This window comes from Mustela nigripes, chromosome 16 (genome assembly GCF_022355385.1).
Source record: "Mustela nigripes isolate SB6536 chromosome 16, MUSNIG.SB6536, whole genome shotgun sequence".
Classification (NCBI taxonomy): Eukaryota; Metazoa; Chordata; class Mammalia; order Carnivora; family Mustelidae; genus Mustela; species Mustela nigripes.
In genome coordinates this window covers 39,057,137-39,079,952 of record NC_081572.1, presented here as the reverse complement: position 1 = coordinate 39,079,952, position 22,816 = coordinate 39,057,137, and the positions used below count along the sequence as shown (strand labels likewise).

The 22,816-nt window shown below is 47.3% G+C and overlaps 1 protein-coding gene and 1 long non-coding RNA gene across 3 annotated transcripts in view; one reads left to right on the top strand and one right to left on the bottom strand.

The window, feature by feature from the left end:
- The window catches only part of ASIC2 (acid sensing ion channel subunit 2), a 963,671-nt gene that overhangs the window by 2,678 nt on the left and 938,177 nt on the right, over positions 1-22,816 (bottom strand). For both annotated transcript variants that reach the window (XM_059379025.1, XM_059379024.1), the window contains exons 4-9: positions 10,443-10,593; positions 8,515-8,571; positions 6,922-7,075; positions 4,743-4,834; positions 1,322-1,401; positions 44-112 (exon numbers count right to left, since the gene is read on the bottom strand). In XM_059379025.1, coding sequence (XP_059235008.1) covers positions 44-112; positions 1,322-1,401; positions 4,743-4,834; positions 6,922-7,075; positions 8,515-8,571; positions 10,443-10,593 — 603 coding nt within the window. The remainder of the gene's footprint in view (positions 1-43; positions 113-1,321; positions 1,402-4,742; positions 4,835-6,921; positions 7,076-8,514; positions 8,572-10,442; positions 10,594-22,816) is intronic.
- LOC132003507 (uncharacterized) overlaps positions 1-22,816 on the top strand; it is a 65,246-nt gene that overhangs the window by 3,852 nt on the left and 38,578 nt on the right. The window lies entirely within an intron of this gene.

The following is a 22,816-nucleotide window of genomic DNA, read 5'->3' as shown; positions in this document are numbered from 1 at the left end:
GGCTGGGGGACCGAGCAACCAACGGCATGGGCGCTGCCCTTACCACGTTCTCATCGTGGCTCCCTTCGTCCTCTTCTTTGCCAAGCAAGTCTAAGAGCTTCTCTTTGATCAGCTGCAAGAGAATCGCGACGGGGTTGGGGGTTGGTCAGGCTGGGGGATGGGGGAGAGAAGGCAGAGGGACCTCCCTGGGCTGGGTGAGGTGTTGGTGCAGGAGCCAGAGACTGCAAGTGGTCACAGGAGGGCCCCAGCTGGCATCTTGACTGTCATTTCTTGGGGACCAGGTGGGGGTGTGCATGAGCAGCCCGGGAGCCTGTTTCTGAGGCTGGGCCTCGGGGATGAGGCCTGACAGCCACACTCGTTTATAAGGTCAGGGCACCCGTGAGTCCGTAACATTTGATTCTTAGTGATAAAGGGTAGGCATTCCACGTGTTCCCTGGTATGTAATCTCCATCACTTTATACAGCAGAAGCTTTTATTTCACAAAAATTAATAAACAAAGCAGAGTAAGATCTGGCCTTGGGGCCTGATTTGGGTTTGGGGAACAAGGTCACCATGCTGGGAGGTGGAGTGTGGCACTCCCGAGGGCCCTGGTCTCAGAGGTCCTCCACTTCCCCACAGGGGTTCCCATTTGGCTTTGGCCAAGGACAGCCCTCTGCAGGCTCCTTTGCCGCACAAAACTCAGGTGGTCTGGGGGACGCTGAGGGATCGTACCCTTACTCTTCTTGTTCGCTCAGGACTCTGCCAGGAAATGGCCCTTCTCTAAACCTGCCTGCACCCAGACACGCACTACTCAGGTGACGGGCCAGCCGGAGGGCAGGTGTGTGTGTGTGTGTGTTGTGTGGCTGTAGCGTGTATGTGTGAGTGGTATGTGTACAGTGTGCATGTGTGTTTGTGGGTGATGTATGTAAGCGTGGCAGAAGTATGTGTGCATGGAGGGCATGTGTGTGCATGTGCTGTGAGTGTGTGGGCACAGACACACATATGTATGAAGCCATAACAGCTGGCCTTGTGTGGGAGGGTCTCAGAGCTGGCCTGAGGTTTGGCTCTTCTCCTTCTCAACCCTTCCTCTCCCTCCCTTTGAGTGCGGACAGCCCATAGTTCTTCCAGCAACCTGAGGATAGGAGTCGGCTTCTGTCTCTCTTGGGTCCACCCCTCCTCCCTGCCTAGGACTTGGTGATAGACAATGTCCATGGACAGGGAGAAGAAAGCAGGCTCTGGGTGGAGAGAGGTCACCCTCTCCCCTGCGCTTTGGTTCTGAACATCCAGGCAGGACAAGGGTCCCAGCATAGGGTCACTTCCCCACGAGCAACCCCAATCTTACCTCATAAATATAATCAAAGAGCTCTAGTATTGTAAGGATACTAGCACCAATAAACAATCCCATCTGACCACCAATATCACCTGGAGAGACAGAAAAGATCAAAGATTTTGGCTTTAGTCACAGCGTTTCTAGGAAGGGGTGAGACGAACTCAGAAACCAGACCTTTGCAAAGGTTCCCTTTCTATGGTAAGCCTGGCCCGGGGACAGATCAAGCCTTGGACAATTCCCTCTCTCACTGCACAGCACCCAGTGGTGATGGGAATGAACTTGAGGGCTTACTGGAGGGCCTGGAGTAGACCTCACAGGCTAACCGCTTATTCTCTTACCTTCAGAATCACCTGGAGAGGGCCCTTTGGCTCTGGGCTGGGAATAGAGACAAGAAGTGTGTGGTCCTTGCCTGGGGCAAGAGTAGTCTAGCCCAAGGCTCATGGGTTGGATGCCATGGTTGGGGGTTTTGGAAGCAATGACCCAAGAGACCCATTTCCCTCACCCATCATGACAAGGCCTCCAGGACCAACTCAGGACACCTCTCACCCTTGGGATAAGGTCATAGGAAGCATCCCCTCACTTTCCCACCTGAGGGTAAATGTTCAATCTGGTCTTTCTCTAGAGTAGGAGTTCTTGCTGTGGGGTACACAGTCTCTCTTGACTGACCAAAGTCTTTCTTGACTGGTCTCCGGGTCTTCTCCCTCCTGAGACACCTGTACTCAGTGTAGATGTCTGGACCTACCCCGGGTCTATAAAATCAGACTCTTGGGGCTGGGGTCTGAAAGTCAGGAGTTTTTAAGTTCCCAGGGCTCTCTTGCCCACCAGAGCTTGAGAACAACTCCCCATGTGGGGGCTGTGGATGGTCGGAGACCCTTTAAAACGGAATATGAGATGTTAACCTGTGTGTACCTAAGTGTTTGTAGGGGGAAGGTCCCTACCTGAGAAGCTGTTCTCAGATTTACCATGGGGTCCTAGTCCCCCCAAAGCCCCAATGCTTTGCTCTGGAGGCAGTGTGGTAGAGCAGAGGGCTCGGAGGATCTGAGTTTGGAGAGTTGCCACTGGCTTGCCGTGTGATTTTGGAAACCCTGACCTTCTCAGTAGCGTTGCCTTCAAAGGACATTTGGAGGGGAGGGGAAAGGAGACCACTGTGAGGTCCTGGCACCTGGGAACTCTGACTCTCAGCTGCTGGGCTAAGCAGGGAGAGTGCTGGGAAAAGAGGGTGCTGCCAGGATGGGTGCCCACTCTTCCTGGAGACCACAGGCTCTTGGTCTGAGAACATTCTGTTGGCTCCATCTGCCCTCTATCCCTGACTGTGGCAAGGCAGGCCGACAGCCACAGTCCCATGTGAGCAGGCAGAGAGGGCGAGGAGGGGGTTCCTCCCGGTGGGGCTTGGAGCTGAGCTCCCAATGACTCCCTTCCCTCCTCTCCCCCTGCTCTCTCTCTCATGCCCTGGGGAGTGTGTACTTCCCCATGTACCTGTCAGGTGTGAGGTGTGTGTTTGGACACACAAGCGGTGTGACCGAGGGTGGGGTATGCATCAGGGCACTCTGTGCGAGCATGTCTGGCTGTCCATGGCTTTAGGCAGGTGGCTTTTTAGGTCTAGGGTAGGGACGCTGAGAGGTCCCAGTGTGTGTGAGTGTGGCGTTGTGGAGGTGGGCATCGCGCGTGAGAGTGTGCGCAAGCTGTGGGAGCATGTCTGCGTGTATGGACAGGTGTACGTGACTGAGTACATGTACTCACGTAGTGCATCTGTGCAGATGTGCCTCTGCCGCGTGAGGCCCGCGTGTGTTTGTGTGTGTGTGTGTGTGTGTAAGCTTTGGGCTGGGGTGTGCTCTGTGTGGCCTGAGGGCATGTGCAGGGTGCCCAGGGTGGGGAGGGTGAGTTGCACGGTGCTGAGGGAAGGGCCTGATGGCTGAGGGTCTGCGAGCGGCAAGCTCCCAGCACAGGCGGTACAGATGGCAGCATGATCTCCTCAGCAGGCTATTCTGAGTGGGAACAAGAAGCTGGGAACACGCTTGTCCTCAAAGCTGATGCAGGGAGAAGCTATCCTTTCTGACAGATCCAGAACTCAGACCCTCCTCAGTGTGTGTGTGTGTGTGTGTGTGTGTGTGTGTGTGTGTGTGAGAGAGCGAGCAGTGAGCCTGTGTTGGGGAGGGGAGGGAAGAGCCTTGTCTTGAGTTCTCCTTAGGAAATGAAGGTGACAAGATGACAGAGGTAGGGAGAGGGGGGTCTATATCCCCAGAGCATGACCTCTACCTTGAGTCTAAAGTGTTAGTCTCTTGGCTCAGTCCCTTTTGACCACAACAGTGTCTGAGACCCAAGTGGCAGCCACCTTAACCCAGCTGAGTCTCTGCTGTGGCCAAGCCCCCAGTCTCCTGGGAGAGGGTCAGAGATCCTCTGACAGCAAGTGGAAGCAGCTGGAACCTGGGCGCCTGGCATGGTGACTGTCCAGGTACCAGAAACCATTCTTCATGGGCGGTCTGTGGGCTGGTGCTCCCTGCCAGCTAACCCTCACAACAAAATCATCAAGTACTTTTATTAGACCCTTTATACAGATGAGGGACCTGATGTGCAGTGAGGAGAGGCCACATGCCCTCATCCTTCTAGTTGGTATGCAGTGGTCTGATGCTGTGCCTGTCTGCTTCCCTCTACACCTGCCGTCCCCCTCTGCCGGGGTCCCGCTCACAGATCCAAGCGCAGCTAATTCTCTTTGTAGGGACAGCATCATGTCCTTTCTTGAGAGTGAGTAGGAGTCGGGAGAAGGGCCCCCGGGGCAGATCTTTTAACTGGCCACCTTCGGGAGTCTTGTGGGTTTTGCCCTGGGCGGGGCGGGATTGAAATGAAGGTCCCTCATCCCTTACATGCTCACGTGGCCAGGGTTGCAGGTGTGACCTTGTGTGGGGCTGGCAGTCAGGTCTGTAGACATCTGGGGATGTGTGGCCCTTCTTCTGTGTTTGACAAAGGACTCTCAGTCCATGGGGAACATCTGGCCTCCAGGATGCGATGCTGCTTTCCAGGCTGGGCTCCATCCGGGGGCCCTCACTGCCTGGGGACCGCCCACAGTGCAGCCTTCGCTCCACTGGACCACTCCCTCTCCCTGCTGTGGCCCCGAGGCTCGTTCCAACCTCAGGACAGAAGACCACGGAATCCAACAGGGCAGCGCTGGAAAGGCCCCAAGAGACCTTTTAGCTCACTTGCCTCGTTGTGTCCATGGAGAAACTAAGGCCTACATTGGGGCATGAACTGGGACGAACGCGCCCACCACACCGGAGTCCCTCCCATTCTGGGACAGAGAGAGTAATCAGAGCACGAAAAGGCCAGACTCTTCCACAAGTGTATCTATCTACCCGCTTGCCTGCCGACCCTACTGCCCACCCCATTCCCCACGCCCCACCATGACCTGTGGGAATTCGAGTAATGGACACTGACTTACCAAGTAAGGCAGCGACTTCATATGCCTTCTTCTGTTCAATTGTCTCGTAATTGAGAGCTTCAAAAAATATATCCAGAACAAGGATGTTCTCTCTGCAGAGGGAATATTCAGGACCATACATGGTGAGAACCCTCAGGGGCCACACGGCCCACCTGACACAGCTTTCCCCTTGACAGCGGGTGAGGCTGAGCCCATGAAAGTGCGACAAATGGCCCAAAGTCAGAGCTGGGTGGTGACAGAGCTGGCCTTGGAACCAAGAGTCCTGACTCCCAGCCCAGTGCTCTTTACAGACAAGAGGCACGTATCAGCTCTGCCCCTCTGTCCCTCAGCTGTCCCTTCTTTGTGTCCTTTCCATGAGTATTGCCTGATGTCCAGATCTCTGCGCCCCCAAAGAGTCTGCCTGGCTCCTTACCCCTAGGGGAGCTCAGTACTTTCTGAACAAGCTCTTCATTCTTTGGCCTTGCTTCAGCCCTCTGACCTCCTGGGTACCCCGTACCCACTCCTGAAAGCCTCCCCAACCCAAGTTCCTACTTGGATTTTTTTTTAAAGATTTATTTATTTATTTGAGAGAGAGAGAGAGAGAGAGAGAGAGAGAGGAGCAGGAGGGACAGAAGGAGAGGGAGAGCGAGAATCTCAAGCAGACTCCCGCACTGAGTGTGGAACCTGATGCGGGGCTCGATCTCACAACCCCGAGATCCCGACCTGAGCCAAAACCCAGAGTCAGATGCTTAACCAACCATGCCACCCAGGTGTCTTCCTACTTGGATTTACTACAAGCTTCTCCTAGTGGGAGCCCCCGACTCTAGCACTGCCAAGTCAACTGCCAGGATCAGGGAGGGATTTTAGGGAGCAAATCTAGATCTGGCTGGGGGTTCCCTTTTGCTCCTTTAGGCAGGTGTGTTAACAAGACACACCTTGGCAGGAAAAGTCATCGCTGCTGGCAGAACATGTGCTCAACAGCGGGGCCGTCTCCTTCATTGCTGGTCACAACAGCTTTGGTGCCCCTTGTTCTCAACTTGCCGAGCCAAAGCTGCCCCAGGCTGGGCTTTGGCAGCAGTGTTGGCAGGAGAGAGTGGCTGGGGAGAGAGATGCAAATCCCCTTTCCCCTGCAGGGCTCCCAGAGGCACCACTCAAAGTAAGGGTCACCATCCCCTGCCTGGGTAATGGCACCTGCCCCCACCAGCCTCCAACCCTTTCTTCTGGCTTCCCATCTGTCCTGTCCACCTGCCGCCTGAGGAATCTTCCTAAAACTGCTAAACGAAGTCACACTGAAAAAAAAGTTACATTTCAGCTCCTCAGTCACACAGGCTGCATTTAAAATGCTCAAGAACCACATGTGGTTAGTGGCTCCCGTGTGGGACATCACAGACTCAGAACATTTCCATCTGTGTAGAAAGTTCTGCTGCTGTCACTCGTCCACTCAAAGCTCTTTGGACGCTCCCTATTGTCTCCGGGGAAAGTCTCTCCCTGTCCCCCACCGCATGGCCAGCTCCACCTACAAGGTGACACATGGCCTGCCCTGGCTCTCTCTGGCCTGCCCCTTGTCTGCCCTGTGCCGATCCTTTCTGCTCAGCCTCTGCCTGGCACACCTCTTCTCCCATGGACCTCATTCATTTATTCCGTTAGAAGACATTTTTGGAGTACCAACTATGTGCCAGGCACTCTCCAGCACAGAACCAAAGCAAAGGCTCTTCCTGCCTTCAGGGGGCTTTCAGTCTAGTGGGGAACACACACACACACACACACACACACACACGAATATGGAATTACACACTTGGGCGAGCGTTCTGAAGGAAAACACCAGAGTGCTTGGAGAGAAAAATAAAGGGTGGGGCATTCATTCAGGGGTTTGAGGAGATGACCTTGAGACAGAGACCTGCACAACGAGGAACCAGCTAGGTAAAGTGTGAGAGAAAAAGCGTTCCCGGCAAATGTAAGAGAATGCGCAAGGCCTCCCTGGAAAACTCCTTCAGGCTCCTTAAAGGCCAGGGTGCTCCGTCTTAACCATCTTTGTCTTTGCTTTCTGAGTCCTAAACACAGAGCTTGTCCCACAGCCAAGTTCAATTCATGTCTGCCAAAGGGCGCCGACTGCTTCCTGTTGCCCTCTTCCTCAAATCGCCCCCAGTTCCTCCTCGACCCTTCCTTTCTCCCCGCTGCCCACCATGCCCACTTCGCTTACGAGATATATTTTTCTGATTTGTTAAATTTCTTCTCGAGGTACTTGGCTGACGTCTTGCTGGGGATCTTCACCATGGAGAGCTCTTTGTTGTAGCGGGTCAGGTTGCAGGGTGTCCTGCAGAGACAGTAATTACTGTCCTTCTCCGCCAACAGACCTGGAGGGGAGAGAGGGGCGGGGCTTAGTCGTGTGTGTGGGCGGGGCTCCGGCAGGTGTGTGGGCGGGGCTCCGGCAGGTGTGCCCTCCCCGGTCAGAGAGGGGCGGGGCGCTGCAGAGAGAAGGGGAGCTGGGCTCGAGCTCTAGGTTGGTGAGAGTGGGAACGCTCATAAAAAGAAGTGCCCACTTTATGTTTTTCTTGGTCCTGTTCTCCTTTGATCCTTTATTGCTACATGGCCCTTTAAAAATTGTTGAAAAGGTCCCACTTTTGGAGCACGGGCTCCCAGGGAGGCCTGGCGCCCTCAGCTTCCCAAAGCCGCCTTCTCTGCTCCTAACCTCAGTGTTCTCATCCACAAAGTGGGCCTCCAGCCAAGGGCGAATGTGGGAGACCATTTTCTCTGAAACCCAGGGCTCTGTGGTAGTCCCTCTATGGCTCCTTCCTAACCAGAGGTAGCCTTGTCTGCCTGCTGGGTTAGGGCACAAGCAAAGATCCCCAATTCTTGTCCCTAGAAGCAATCTCCCTGCATCAGGAATGCTTCTTTCCTTCAAGCTTCCCCCTTCCTCTTAGGACAGGGTGGCTAAAGACATCAATCACTTTTCTCCTTCCGTCTCTCTGATCATCGCAGTGTTACCCACGGGTTTTCTCTAATCCATACTCCAAAGAGAGCTGTCTTCGGACATGTCAGAAGTCTCCCACTCTCTCTAAGTGACCCCCCCCCCCAACTCCCATCCTTCTGGAAGCATCTAGACACAGGAGTCCAGAGAGATCCCAGCTTAGCTCCAGCAGGTACAGCTGCTGAATGAAATGGAGTCTCTATGAATTAAACTCCCTCTCTGCTTGTCTTGATTGTAAATCACTTCCCAGGTCTGGAGAGAGCAGGCAGGTGGAGTGGGTCTAGCTTTGGGGATGTAGAATCTCCCGCACCCGAGGCTGGTGGGGTCTCCCACACCCAAAGTTTTCCAGTGGGGGAATCCAGCAGTTACTCCAAACTACAAGCCCCAGTGGGAGGTTGGACGAGGGAGATAAACACGCTGGCCGCTCCTCCTCTCTCCCCCAACTCCTTCGGTGTCCACCCAGATGCCCACTGTCCATCTTCTCTCCATGTCTGTCCTCTCCTTTATGTTCCCCAGTGCTCTCCATTTCCCCTGAGCCTCACCCATCTCTACCCACACCCCTCTATTCCCATTCTCTCCCCCAGTGCCTGGTCAGCCCTCATCTGCTTCCTGCATCCCTCGTCTGCATCCCTGAGTCTGTTCCCTCCCCACCCTTCTCTGCTCCCTCCTCTCCACCTTCCTCTCCTGTCCCTGCAGTGCCCCGCCCGCCCGCCGCCCAGTCAGCCTCTCCTCCTCCTCCACTCCCCATCTACCCCATTTCTCCCACCCCAAGATGGCCTCTGAAGTCTCAATCTCAGCCCCTCCCCTTTGTCCCCCAGTACTGACCTAGGGCAGGCTCTGCGCACTCCTTGTGCTGCTCAGGAGTACAGAAAGGGGCATCCCCTGCAAAGAAGAGACACAGGGAGAGGTACTCAGGCAGCAATTTCTTCCTCCTGGGCTGGGGAAGGCGCACGCATCCTGTGGCCAGGAGGGCTAGCGTCCCCAGGAAGCATTCAGAGGGGGAACCTCCACAGAAGGGAACCACAGATCAGAGCTCCCTGAGGGCAGTTGGGGTGCAGTGTACCCAGAACCAGGGATTGGATCTGCTCTGCTCTCTGAGCTTGGGTAGGCAATAATAGGGTCTGCCTATTCTCCCAGATTGCTGTGCTGGTCTAGCCAGCCCAGGTGGGTGATGGGTGAGAAAGCCTTGATGGCTGAAAGCAGAGAGGTGGTGGAAAGCACTTGCCACATCTGGCACGCATCATTGCCTATAACTCACATGGGTACCTCCTGAAACAGGACACACTGTGTCTGTTTTACTGGTGGGAGACTTGAGGCTTCAGTATCCTGCATTCCCAGGACACCAGAAGGAGCAGGAATGGAGGTGGGCTTTGAACCCAGTCCAGTCTGACCCTGAGGTCAGAGCTCCTTCCAACAAGGGCTGCTTTCTAAGTCTCCTCTTGCTCTGCCCTTTATTCCACACTAGTAACCGAGATGCCAGTAAGAGTGTCATGAGTGAAATGATTAGTCTTCTCCTTGCTTTTGGCTCAGGTCCCATGGGGGGACCTCACTGGCTGCTGCCCCCATCTGAGTACCAGGCGGGCAACACTTAACAGTGCTCCATTCTTCTCTCTGGTTTCTGTAGAAATCCTGACACACCTCCACATTTTTTTCTGGTTTTTTTTTTTTTTTTTTTTCTTCCAAGGGCTAAAGTTAAACCTATCACAATGTCCTTTCTTTACTATGTCCATGAACACCTTTTTCAAGAGCTGAGAGCTGATACGTTTCCTCCTTTCCAGCAGTAACAATTTAACTGATATGTTTCCCCTTTCGCTCTGTCTTCTGGGAGCCTCAGAGGCAATTTCAAAGATTAACACTTATCCATTTACATTACTAGGAAAATTGTTGATTACTGATGAAATAATTCAGAATTGGGCTAGAATCGTGTTCCTCTCAGCATTGGTTATAACAGAAGACAATTGTGTCTGATCTAAAACAGACAACTAAGTGTCTGATTAATAAAAGTATGATAACACTATGAAATAGTGGCCATGAAATATCACAGTGATGTTTACAACACATAGTAGGTCATTAGTCAATAGTACTTTTGGTTTCCTCTCCCCATGTGCTAATACAATGACCACTGACTTTTGCACTTTTATATTTTAGCCTAATTTTATCCTCATAACAACTAATGATTGTGTTTTAAGATAATGAAGGTGAGAACAGAGAGGCTGAGTAACTTGTGTCTGGTTGCACAGCAGGTGAATGGAGGAATCTGCCTTAGAAGCCAATGTCCCTGCCCCCAGCTTGTCACTCTTCCTTCTCTGCCGAGAAACCAAACTCTTCATGCTCGATTTGGCCCTCCCACCATTCACCTCCTGCATTTCTGTGTCTGATTAGCTGACCCTCTCTAATGAGCCATCTGGATGAAAGCAATAGACACCCGGGTGTTTGAACAGGTACCATACGAGGATTCAAGCACTGCAAGCACTCAGATGCCTGGACACTAAACTCTAGGAGGTAACAGCAGCAGACAATTAGCACACATATTGAGCACTGGAAGGAACATTCCTCAAACATCTGGACACTACTGGACACCAGGATGCTGCCTTGGTTGCTAGTCTGGATGCTTCTATCTGCGCTCCAAGTGTTTGGGATCAAATATTAGCCTTATTAGAACAGCATCTCTGTGGATCCTCGTGGAGTGGGTCCAGTGTTTCCCACTGGGGCGCCAAGTGCAGACAAGGTCCCAGGCTGCCCCCGGCACTGACCTGGCATGTGGACCATGCGGCAGTTACAGTTCTCCACAATGTAGCGTGTCTCACAGTCAATCCGACAGGCGGTGATACTGTAAACAGGAAAGAAGTCGAGTCCCATCTCTGAGGATCGGCACTCGCCCCAGGGTGGGGGCAGGTATGTGAGCTGCAAGACAGGAAGGTGGGGGCAGCAGTCAGCCCTGGAGGTTCAGCGTGGACAGCTCCAGTATCTCACTCATTCACTTATTCAGTCAACAACAATTATTGCGCATCTCCTGTGTAACCATCTAACCCCACTGAGCTCAGAGGCTTTCAGCGTCGGGTTCTAATCCTAGTTTTCCTGTCTTGTAACCCTCCCCGAAATGCTGATCTCAAAGTCTCTTACACATGCCCCTTGTTTTTCTACTTCCGAGTTTGTCATCTCGAGTCCCTTGGAATGACCCAACTAAATTCTACCCTCTTGGCTGGGGACATTGAGAGTCTAAACCTAGGTTTAGGGACTGCAGGAGGGTCCAGGAAGAAATAACACAAATCAGTGTTATTTTTGATCCATGGCCCAGACTAGAGCAACTCTCCAGGGTCATGCTAAGGACCGACTTCTTTGGGGAAAATGTCACTTTTGTTTTCAGAGATCCAGTGACCATAGACTGCTGTCATGCCTACGGTACATGCCTACTAGAGACGGGAAAGGTGAAGAATGAGGGAAACTAATAGCTGAGCCTTACTATGTGTTAAGCCTCAAGCTAATTCCTTTATACCTATCTTTTTTTTTTTTAAAAACTGAGGAATAAAAGAGCAATAAAATGCGTGTGTTTTCAGAGCACAGTTCAACAAATTCTGAAAAATGTGTACACCTGTATACCTATCACTTAAATCTAGACTTCAGATTTTTAAAAAATTTATTTATTTAGGAGGGGGAGAGAGAAAAACATGAGTGTGGGGGAGGGGAAGAGGGAGAGAGAGATCTCAAGTGGACTCCTGCTGAGTGCAGAGTCCAACAGGGCTCCATCCCAGGACCCTGAGATCATGACCTGAGCGGCTCAAGGGTCGGCTGCTCAACCTACTGAGGTGCCCAGGTACCCCAAGACCCAAGACCCAAGGCATTTTTAATCACCCCAGAAAGTTCCTTCCTGTCCCTTTCCAATCAACCCCTGTCCACCCAGCCAGTCTCTGTTATAGATTCTATCACCATAGAGATTGGCTTTGTCTGTTCTCAAACTTCATATAGATGAAAATCTACACTGGGCTCTTCTTTGTGCCTGGCTTCTTTTGCTCAACAACACGTTTTAGATTTATCCACATGGTCATGTGCATTAGTTCATTTTTTAAAATTGCTGAATAATTTTCCATGTATAAATACACCACAATCTGCAGCCATTTACTTGAGGGTGGGCACTTGGATTGTTTCCAGTTTTGGGTGATTATGAAAAAGTCCTGATTAACATTTATGTACAAGTCAGTTCAGTTTTTGGACAGGTATTTTAATTTCTTTTAGGTAAATGGCTAGGAGTAGAATAGCTGATTCATAAGACAGGTCTGGGGATAATTGTATGGAAACTGTGAAACTATTACCCACAGTGGTCGAACTACCTTTCATTCCCACCAGGAGCGAATGAGAGTTCTAGTGACTTCGCCTCCTTGCCTAATATTGATTTCGTCCACAGTTCTAATTATAGACCTTCTTGTAGGGGTGTAGGTATATCTCGTTGTCATTTCTGTTTGCAGCTCTCTGATGACTGATGATCTTGAGCACAATTTTAAGTGCTAATTGGCCATTCATATATTATCTTTTGTGACATGTCTTCTCAAGTCTTTTGCCCATTAAAGAAACTTGCTAACTTTTTACTTTCATTATTAAACTGTAAGAGACTCCATATGTTCTGGGTACAGGTCCTTTTTCAGATATGTGGCCTGAGAATAATGTCTCTATACTTCCTATAGTTTGTGGCTTACTTTTTTATTTTCTGAATGGTGTATAATCTTCCTACTTTTAAAATCCCTCATTAAGATGTCATTTACATATAATAAAATGCATCAATTTTAATGGGCAACTTAATAAATTTTTACAAGTGTGTACACGCTGGTAATAATCATCCTATTCGAGGTGCAGAACAGCTCTGTTTACCCCAAGAAGTCCCCATTTGCAGTCACCTCCCAACCCTCAGGCCATCACCGATATGCTTTCTGTCATAAATTAGTTTTGCCTGCTCTAGGATTTTATGTAAATAGAAGCGTACAGCATGTACTCTTCTGTGTCTGCCTTCTTTTTCCCAGCAGAATGTTTTCAAGATTCATTCATGTTCTTCCTTGTCTCAGTAGTTTATGCCTTTTTTATTGCTGAATTTTATTTCTTCTGTTCTGGTCTCTATTTCTTTTTTTCCCCCTCTGCTTTGGTGCATTGGCCAGAAACTGTATATTGTGTAACATTGGAAAAAAATGGAAGAGAGATGCTATTCTTACCTTGTTCCTGATTGTAGGAGGAAAGGGTTCATTATTTCACTATTAAATATGTTACACATATGTGTTTTTCTTAGATGCTCTTCTCAGATTGAGAAAGTTTTCTCCTATTTCTAGTTTGCTGAGCACTTTTATCGTTAATGGGTGTCGAGTGTTGACAAATGCATTTCCTGTTTCCACTGAGATGATCCCACGATTTTTCTCCATTATTTCGTTAATAAGATGAATGATACTGATTGAGTTGTAGATGCTGAATTCACCTTGCATTTCTGGCAAAAGCCCCACTTGGTCATGATTTATTATCCTCTTTATCTATTGCTGTCTTTGACCTACTAATGTCTTGTGGAGGAATTTTGCATCTGTGCTGATGAATGATAGTGAATTTATTTTACTTTTCTTATACTGTCCTGGTCAGGTTTTGGTATTGTGGTTATGCTAACTTCATAAAACATTTAAGTGTTTCCTTCTCTATTTTCTCAGTTTGTGTAGACTTGGTATCATTCCTGTCCTAAATGTGAAGCCATCTGGACTTGGTGATAGGGTGTGTGTGCGTATGTGAGATGCTTTTTAATTATGAATTCAATTCCTTTAGTAGATTTAGAGAAAATCAGACTCTCCAATTCTTCTTGTGCTGCTTTTGTTGTGTTGTTTTCCAAGGAATTTGTTCATTTAATCTTAAGTTTTTGAATTTATTAGCATACACTTGTATATAATATTCTCTTAACATTTTTTAAATGCCTGTACAATTGGTAGTGATATTCTCTCTTTCATTCTTGATATTGGTAACTTGTATTACCTCTTTTTCCTTATTGTTTTTGATTTCCTTCTTTTTTTAAAAGATTTTATCTATGTATTTGACAGAGAGAGTGATCACGAGTAGACAGAGAGTCATGCAGAGAGAGAGGGGGAAGCAGCTTTCCTGCTGAGCAGGGAGCCCGATGCGGGGCTCGATCCCAGGACCCTGAGATCATGACCTAAGCCGAAGGCAGAGGTTCAACCCACTGAGCCACCCAAGTGCCCCTTGTTTTTGATTTCTAATGTAATTATACTTTGATCAGGAAACATACTCTCCATGGTTTCATTCCTATAAAATTTACTGAGGTTGATTTATAGTCCAGCATATAGTATATTTTGGTGAATGTTCCATGTACACTTGAAAAGTATGTGTATTCTGTAATTGTTGGTGTAGGTGTTTAATAAAAGGCAATTCGGTCAAGTTGTTGGATAGTGTTGCTCCAATCTTCTATGTCTTCACTGAATTTTTATCTCATCCTTCATCAGTTGCTGAGAGAGAAGTGTTCAAATCTCTAATTATGACTATAGATATTTCTGGTTCTCCCTTTGGGTCCATCTATTCTTGCTTCATGTATTTTTGAAACTTTATCATTGGGCATATACATATTTAACGTCATGATATCTTCTTGAGAAATTGATTCTGTTGTCATTGTGAAACGACCCTCTTTATCACATGCAATAATTTGTCTTGAGGTTTACTTTGTATATATATATATAGATATACCAGCTTTCTTATGCTTACTTATCTTTTCCTCTTCTTTTAATTTTTTGGTCCACCCTTTTACTTTTAACCTGCCAGAATATTTTTATCTTTAAGGTACATCCCCTGTAAACAGCTGCTATTTTACCCTATCTAACAATCTTGGAGTTTTAATTGGAGGGTTTAATCCATTTATATTTAATATCATTCTGGATATGGTTGAGTTGAAGTCTACTATCTTGCTCTTTGTTTCTTTTTTGCCCTCCACTGCTATTTCTTCCTTTGTTCTACCTTCCCTTACTCCTTTTGGGTTAACTGAGTATTGTTTTCATAAATCATTCCCTCTCTTCTATAGCCTTTTTAATTATTCCTCTTTGTATTATTATTATTTTTAGATGTTGCTCCAAGATTTACAAGATGCTCCCTTAACTTATCAGATCTATTCTGAATTCATATAATACCACAACATATAATTCTTTTTACACCTCTTCCTGTCCTTTATGCTATTGCTGTCACATATTTTACATCTGTTATAAACACTACAACGTACTGTTACTATTTCTCCCTTCAGTAGTCCCCTGACTTGCAGAGAAGTTAAGATAGGAAAGAAAACTTATGTTCAAATTTAACCACATATATACCATTTTCACTAAAAAAAAAAAAAAAAAAAAAGATTTATTTATTTATTTGAGACAGAGAGAGAGCATGAGCAGCAGAGGGAGAGAGAGAGATAGAATCTCAAGCAGACTCACGGTGATCACAGAGCCTGATGTGGGGCTCCATCTCGTAACATTGAGATCAGGACCAGAGACAAACCAAGATTCAGATGCTTAGCTGATTTCACCACCCAGGCACCCCTGCTGTTTATTATCTTTTGTGTGGATCTGAATTTCCTTTGCTATCAGTTCTCTTCAAGTGGAAGAACATTATCATATCTTTTGGTATGGGTTCACTAGTGGCAAATAGTCTCTGTTTTTATTTATCTGTTAGATGTGTTAATTTTGTCTTTATTTTTGAAACATATTTTGGCTGTGTGTAGAATTCCAGCTTGTTAAGTGTCTTTTTTTTTTTTTTTACCATTTCAAAGATATTCCACTGTCTTCTGGTCTCTGTTGTTTTTGATGAGAAATCAGTCATAATTTTGTCATTGCTTCCTTCTATGTATTATGCCTCTTTTCCTCTGACTACTTTTAAGATTTTGTTGTTGTTAAAAAAAAAAAAAGATTTTGTTGTTGTTATTTTGTTTTTAGGATTTTGACTGTACCATACGAGGATGTGGTTTTCTTTGTGTTCATCCTGCTTGGAGATAACTGAGGTTCCTGAATCTGTGGAATGATGCTTTTAAACAAATTGAGAAAATTTTTAGACAATATTTCTTCAATTATTCTTTCTCCTCCATTCTCTGTCTCTGTTCTTTTTGGGATCCTATTTATATGTATGTTGGTCTGCCTAATACTGTTTCAGAAGTCACTGGGGCTCTGTTTACTTTTATCAGTCTTTCTCTTTTCTTCTTTTTTGTGTGTCATTTGAATAATTTCAGTTAACCTGCCTTCAAGTCTGGTGTTCATTTATTGTTTTCTCTCCAGTCTTCTGATAATCCCAATAGTTTTTCTATTGCAGGTAATTATATATTTCAGGTGTAGGTTTGATGAGGGAGCAGGAGGCTGGCTGAGGACAAAGCAAAAGCTGGCGCCTTGCACCCCCTCTTCACCTGTTCCCCTCCATATGTGTAGCATTCCTCAGACACCCCTGACTGCCATAAAATGATAAATAGTTAACTTGCAGGGATCGCAATCCTGCAGAACAGGAATCTCCCTTGCCCTACAAGATGTCCTAGAGACCTAAACAGGGAGGTTACCTTATCAATAGCACAAATTTCCAGAGGCAAATAACTCTTGGTTCCTGAAGCCCTAATGTCCCCCTCCCACCATAAACTGGAGGAGACTGGGGTAGAAAGGAATGTAAATGATAGCCAGATCATAATGCCCCACCAAGAATCCCCCAATTATCTTGATGTTAGTGTCTGACCTAAAGATGACATTGATCAAGCCATAAGGGCAAAGACTCCCCCCGGCACCTTGTAGGCCCTCCCTAGCATGTGAGAACTCTGTCGAAATCTCCCATTCCTTCACCACCTCCCCCCAACCGTGGGGTATATAACATGCTCACCCTCACAACCCGGGGCAGCAGCTCTTCCTGCCCACGGGTCCTGTCCCCGTGCTTTAATAAACCACCATTTTGCACCAATGACATCTTAAGAATTCTTTCTTTAGTCGTCGACTCCGAACCTCCTCACCCCACCGAACCTGACTTAGGTTCTGGGACTTCATCCGGTTGACCTTTTAAAAGAAGTTTTCATATCTTGTCTAAAAGTTTCTCATTATTTACATCTTTCTGTAATTTTTTAACATGCTCATTATTGTTATATTAAAGTTGCTGTTTCTAATTCCAACATGGTCTATATGTGGATCTGTTTTGACTGTTTTTTTTTTTCATATTTTCCTTCTTTTTTCTACATGTCTCATAATTTTGATTACATATGGGGACATAGTCCTTTTTAATTATATACTGGACATTGTGAATAACTCTTTATAGTGACTCTGGGTCAGTTATCTTCCATTGAATAGTATTGGGTTCTAGGCAGTTAAGTTCATGGTGAATCATGTTGATTTCGTGGAGGCTCTGTTTAGGTTTTGTTTATAGATGGGCATATTTTAGTTTTGCCTTTAGTTTTGGACTATAGCTCTTTGTGTTGAGATGTGATCTTAACTCCTGAGGAATGACTCTTCTGGGATTTCAGTGGAAGTTCTGAGGTGCTTATTAAGTCTCTCCAACTTGATTGGACTTGAATTTCAAGTCTGTCTCTCCCACCCCCCAAATGGCACCTGCTGAAATTACTTCCCATTTCTTTCAACCGGTGTTTTTCTCCTGAGCTTCTTGGAGTTTCTCTCTATCTCTATGAAGTTTGAAGTTCAGGATAGGACTTTAGGGAAGTCAATATAAAAATGTGGGAGCTCCCCATCTGGGAGAGGGGCCATCATTTTTAGGATTTCTTTTCCCAGTTTTTAGACATTCAGGCAACCCTGAATTCTTACTTCTGACTTCTTAACACAATGGCTGCTGCTTCCTGCTTGAGCTCTATCCTCAGGATTCCCTTAGAACTTGGCATGCCTTCCAGGGGAGGTCATGTGAATTAAGTGTGTGCTTCACTCTGTGTGGTTCCCTTTCTTCAAGGGCTGTGTATCTTCCAGTTTCTACCTGCTTTTCGTCTCTTCCCAGTGCCATCAAATTGTAGCTTTAAAATATTTTGTGTAGAGTTTGTAATTGATATTTTCAGGAGAGTTTGTCTGATCTAAGCTGCTCCACCATGACTGGGAACTGAAAGCCTCTATACTTACTTTATTTAACATTCACAGAACTCCTTTGAGGTTTGATGCTCCTGTTCTCACTTTTTAATGAGAAACTTGAGCATCAGAAAGGTTAAGTAGCCTGACCAAAATCATGAACCTACTCAGTGGCAGAGCCAGCAGATGGACCTGGGAATTTCTGACTCTGGTCTTGTGATTATCATGCTATATTGCCTCTAGAGTAACTTGGTGGGAGGAAGGGAGGGAGAAACACTCCAAGGAGTGCTTTTTCAGAGCCTTTTCCTTTTAATCTCATGGTTTCTTTCTTCTTCCTTTCTCATGGTTTGTTTTACTCTTTTATCTTTTTGGAAGTCACGAGTTGACTGGGCTTTTGCACAAATTTCCTGTATGACCTTGGATAAATCACTGCTCTCTTCTGGACCTTAGTTTTCCCATCTATAAATAGGGAAGTTTAGGGGATGGGGGTAGGGGGTAGGAATTATTGTCTGATTAGAATGGATTGGGGCCCCTATGTTGCTCAGTATTGGATCATTAAACACATACACTGGCTTTGGGAAAAAATAATCCTGACTTTTGGCAATGCTAAGGTCTAAAGTGATATAAATTAACTCTGGAGGGGGAGCTCATTTCTTCTTCTCCTATTGGAACAGGTTTCCATAATTCTCAACCAAGAGTGTGGCTGGTAAAGCTCTGATGGAGATCAGCCCTCGTTTGCTCAGGATCAACCACTTCCTTTTTGCTACAGAGGTCATGACCTGGGTACCACCACTACCTTGCTGTGTCTGGTTCATTGTCTGTGCCATCAGATTTCCTGAAGACTCACACACTGTAGCAGCTGGAAAATCCCTGCCTGTACAGCATCGACTCTTGCTTACCAATGAGTATCTGAAAGTAGGTTGGAGTATTTGTTTATCCCGGGCAAGCAAAGCCTCAGGGGGACCCCGAAGCACTGTCTTCAGATATCTGAAGGGTTGTCTCAGGGAAGAATGAGATTTGTTTTCTGGCTTCCCACGGGAAAGACAGATACAAGAATAGTGGTAATAAAGGAAATGAAGACGATGATAATGTTTATTGATACGGCAGGCTCTGTGGTAGGCACATGACATGCATGACTTTCATCCTAAAGAAAGATAAATTCTGGCTCAACTTTCTAACCTACTAGCATGATTCAGTAATAAAATCACTGTCTTGAGAGTGAATTCCCCATCCTGAGGGGTGTTCAAGCAGAAGTGACATGAATCCCTGGCTGGGATGGGGAGAGCGATTTAAGCATGGGGTGTGCAGTAAATGAGATGGTTCCTAAGGTCTCTTACATCCCTATGTCTAATTATAGACCTTAAACCTATACTTTTACCAGAAGAATTAGAGGCAGTGAAAGGAGCTAGACAGAATCTTGAGCCCCACTCATTCTTGGGCCAGCTGTCATGACTTTGGTAATTCCCCCACCCCAGTTGTTGGTGTCCTCATCTGATCAAATGAGATCAGCGTCCCGCAGCTGGCAGGTGCTCACCGAGACTTAGTTCCCAGCCCCATCTCACCTAATAAACACCCTCATGTTTCTCTGCCCCTTCATTCATGCACCAAACAGCTCAGCTCCCCCTCTACTCTCCTACAGGTTTGTAACCAGCAATCTCTGCCCTTTTGGGGTCGAATTACTCTGAGTTGGGTTTATTAGGATAAGGACTCTTGCTGAGTCCAGATGATGCCAAGCAACTGGATCTAGGGGTCTGGAGCTGGGAGACAGGAGAGTCGCCCAGAATGGAGCCTTGAAGTGTTCTTGCGTATACTTGACATCTCATCCTCCCTTACCATGTGTTTCCACTATGCCACCGAACTGGGGGCTTTGGATAATTGCTGGAATTTATGAACTGAACAAAGAACTCAGCACTTTTGTGATTGAATATTCTGGTGCTTGGCTTTCATTGCTCCGCTGTCTTGAGGCTTTTGTCTGCTGTCGTTTCTACTATAGAGAGAGAAGCTTGTGTTTTCTGCCTCCCTGCCTGGGGACATCCTGTGCTGTTCCTCAGTCTTTGGCTTTCCCAGCGTCCCCTAGCCCAGAGATCCCGAGATGTGCCACCAGGTGGCGCTGCAGTTAGCGCAGCTGCCCATGGGCCTGTCTGCAGTTTGAACAACAGGGAGGAAGTCAGCGACTTCCAAGCTCCCTGGCCAAGCTCCCTGGCCTTTTCCGTCTGTCTGCAGCCCACACTCAGGCCTTGGCTGGGATGCTGCTGTGGGCGTACCGGGGCTGGAGAGGGGAATAAAATGGGGCTCCCGTTTGCCGAAGCCTTGCTTCTGCCAGCATCGTAGGAATGTCCCTAAATTCCCGGGGGCCTATCTTCTGTGGGCAGAACACAGCGCATCATTGACTGGCTAAGTTGCCTAACTACTCTGGACCTCAGCTTCCTGATCTGCAAAACAGAACTAATGATTTACAACTCATAGGGTTTCCTTGAGGGCTAGATGAGAATAGCCATTGTACCGGTGCAGTATTAACACGTGTTCGCTGTCTTTAGGTTAAGGAAGCACCTATAGAAGTCCTTTATTCAAGGTGGCAGGCAGTCTGGCAGCTGGTCCCAGATGCTTGTCCTAATTGGCATCCCCTCTTCAACTGTATCCATATCTCTCCCTGCCCCCTGGATCTCAGGCTTCTAGTACAAGGTCCAGCACATAGTACATGCTTCATACTTGTTTATCAAATGAATTGCCCCTTCCTGCTTTCTCCTAGCTTAAGCACAGAGGATGAGTGCAAGGGGTTGCCCTCTCCAAGTCACACAGGAGCAGAGGGTCCACCGTGTTGGTCCCCATAGGCTCTGCACTGAAGCAGGCTCAGCACCAAACCAAATCCTGGACGGGTCAATGGCAGGTTTTCCTTTGTGACCTTGAGCATGCTGCTCAACCTCTCTGAGATTCTGTCTCATCTGTAATGGGCAGGGCTCTAAGTGTACTGTGCTCTGAGAGGTCCCACGTTCCAGGAGCAGGTGACCATGAGGTCCCCTCCTCTTGGCCAGGCCCTGTGATCTCCCCCTCATCGTTCTACTTCCCACCGCCAAGTGCAAACTTCTGCCTTGCCCACCCAAATGGAGGGGAACTCAGAGTCTGCTTTTGAGACATAATTTTCAGTTTGATGTTTTTTATTGAATCCTGCAGAATGATTTAATGTGTTCGCAAAGGATTATATTGCGCTCCTTTTAAACACTACTAAAATCAAATAAAATACTAAAATCAAATCTACTGATCAGTCAGTCACAGAGGCAGCAGTGGGGTCTCAGGGGAGACGTGTCCCTGTAGGCAGCACCCAAGCAGGGAGGGAGCTCCATCCCCCAGCCCTGCTGGCTTTAGGGACAGTTCAACTCACAAGGTGAAAGCAGAAGAGGTGGCCTTGGGAAGAAGCAAAAGTCTAGTGACTGAGCAGTAAGAACACGTGCCGATTTGAGTGCACCTGCTATGTGCCAGGCCGCATAGTAGGCACTTTCAAGAATATCGTCTCTCTTGAGCCTCACAGTGACCCTGCCAGAAGAAGTATTATGTGCCCGAAAGACTGTAGATGAGTTGATGGTATAGACATAGCTGATATTTACTGAATCCTTACGAAGCACCTTCTTTGTACTGAATCTTTGAATTCCCACAGCAACCTTATGTGCAGACTTTCATGCCATCATTGTGTATCTGGGAGGACTGGAGCATTTAAGCGGCTATGGTCATGGAATTGGAATGCAGCATCTTTAACAACTACCTACATTGAAAGGATTGGCCACAGGGAGTGGGATCCAGAGGCCAAAGACAATTCCTGGGTGGGTAGGTGGAGGCTGGGGCAGAGAATTGAGAGCTGGGAGCCTGTGTTCTTCAGACCCCCATATGGGAAACAGTGCATAGACTCATTAAACAGTTTCATCCTCTCAATAACCTTGCCAGTTAAATGCGATCATCCCCATTTTACAGATGAGCAAATTCAGGCAACGTGCCCAACACCATACAGCTGAGAAGTGGCAGAGGCAGGATGCAGACCCAGGTCTGTCCAACTGCAAGGCTCCTGACTGGGGGCCAGGAGACATAGGAATCTTGGCTCTGCTGTTACTTAGCTTTTTCATCTGCAAACCAGGTGATTGCTTCCTTCCCCCATTCTGGGTACATGGCAGACATCACTAGTCAATCACAGATGTGGTCTTGGAACTTAGCTAAACACTGCCATTTGATTGCAATAGGAACTGAAGGAAATGTATTTGGGGAGGCTTCATCTGTAGACACCTAAAAACTACTCATTGTTGAATAGTCACAGAGATCAGATAAATGCTCAGGCTGGGCAAATTATTGTAAACTATATAAAATACAGAATGTGACTTCCTTGCAAAAAGAGTAAGCATAACCTGCCCTTTTGTGTGGAGCATCCCTGACTGGTGTTTGGACTGTTTGGATCAGAGAAGGAGTCACCCAATCAGAATTCAGCAATGCCCCGATCCTGCACCAAGGTCACACATAGAGCTCTTCATTGTGCTGGCTGGAAACTAGTAGTAGCAGCTGCTGCAGCACTTTGACTAGCAACAACCATCAATTTGAAAAGTGAACTACCCATGGTTTGTGACCAATATAAACAGGTATATCCATTGCAAAAATGTCTACGAGTGGGAGACAATAAGAGCAGAAAATGGTGAGTTGTTTATGTTAAACGCAAGAGAGTTTCTTTAAAGAAAGACTCTAACTTGGCTCATTCCAACACGACTTTTACCTTGGCCCGTACTGGCTCTAGATATGCCTCTGAAGCTCTCTAAGATTCCTTCCAGCTTTGGTTTCATGGGCAGACACCCTCTGCAGTTTCATTTTTATCCATCCATCTATTTGTATCTACGCATCCACTCATCCATCTATCCATTCATCCATCCATTCAGACATCCATCCATCTACCCAGCCCACCCATCCACTCATCTACCCATCTAACAATCCATCCATCCATCCATCCATCCATCCATCCATCCACATCCACCCACCCACTCATCCAACCATCTACTCACACCCACACATCCACTCATCCATCCATCCACCCACACCCACCCATCCACTCATCCACCCATCCA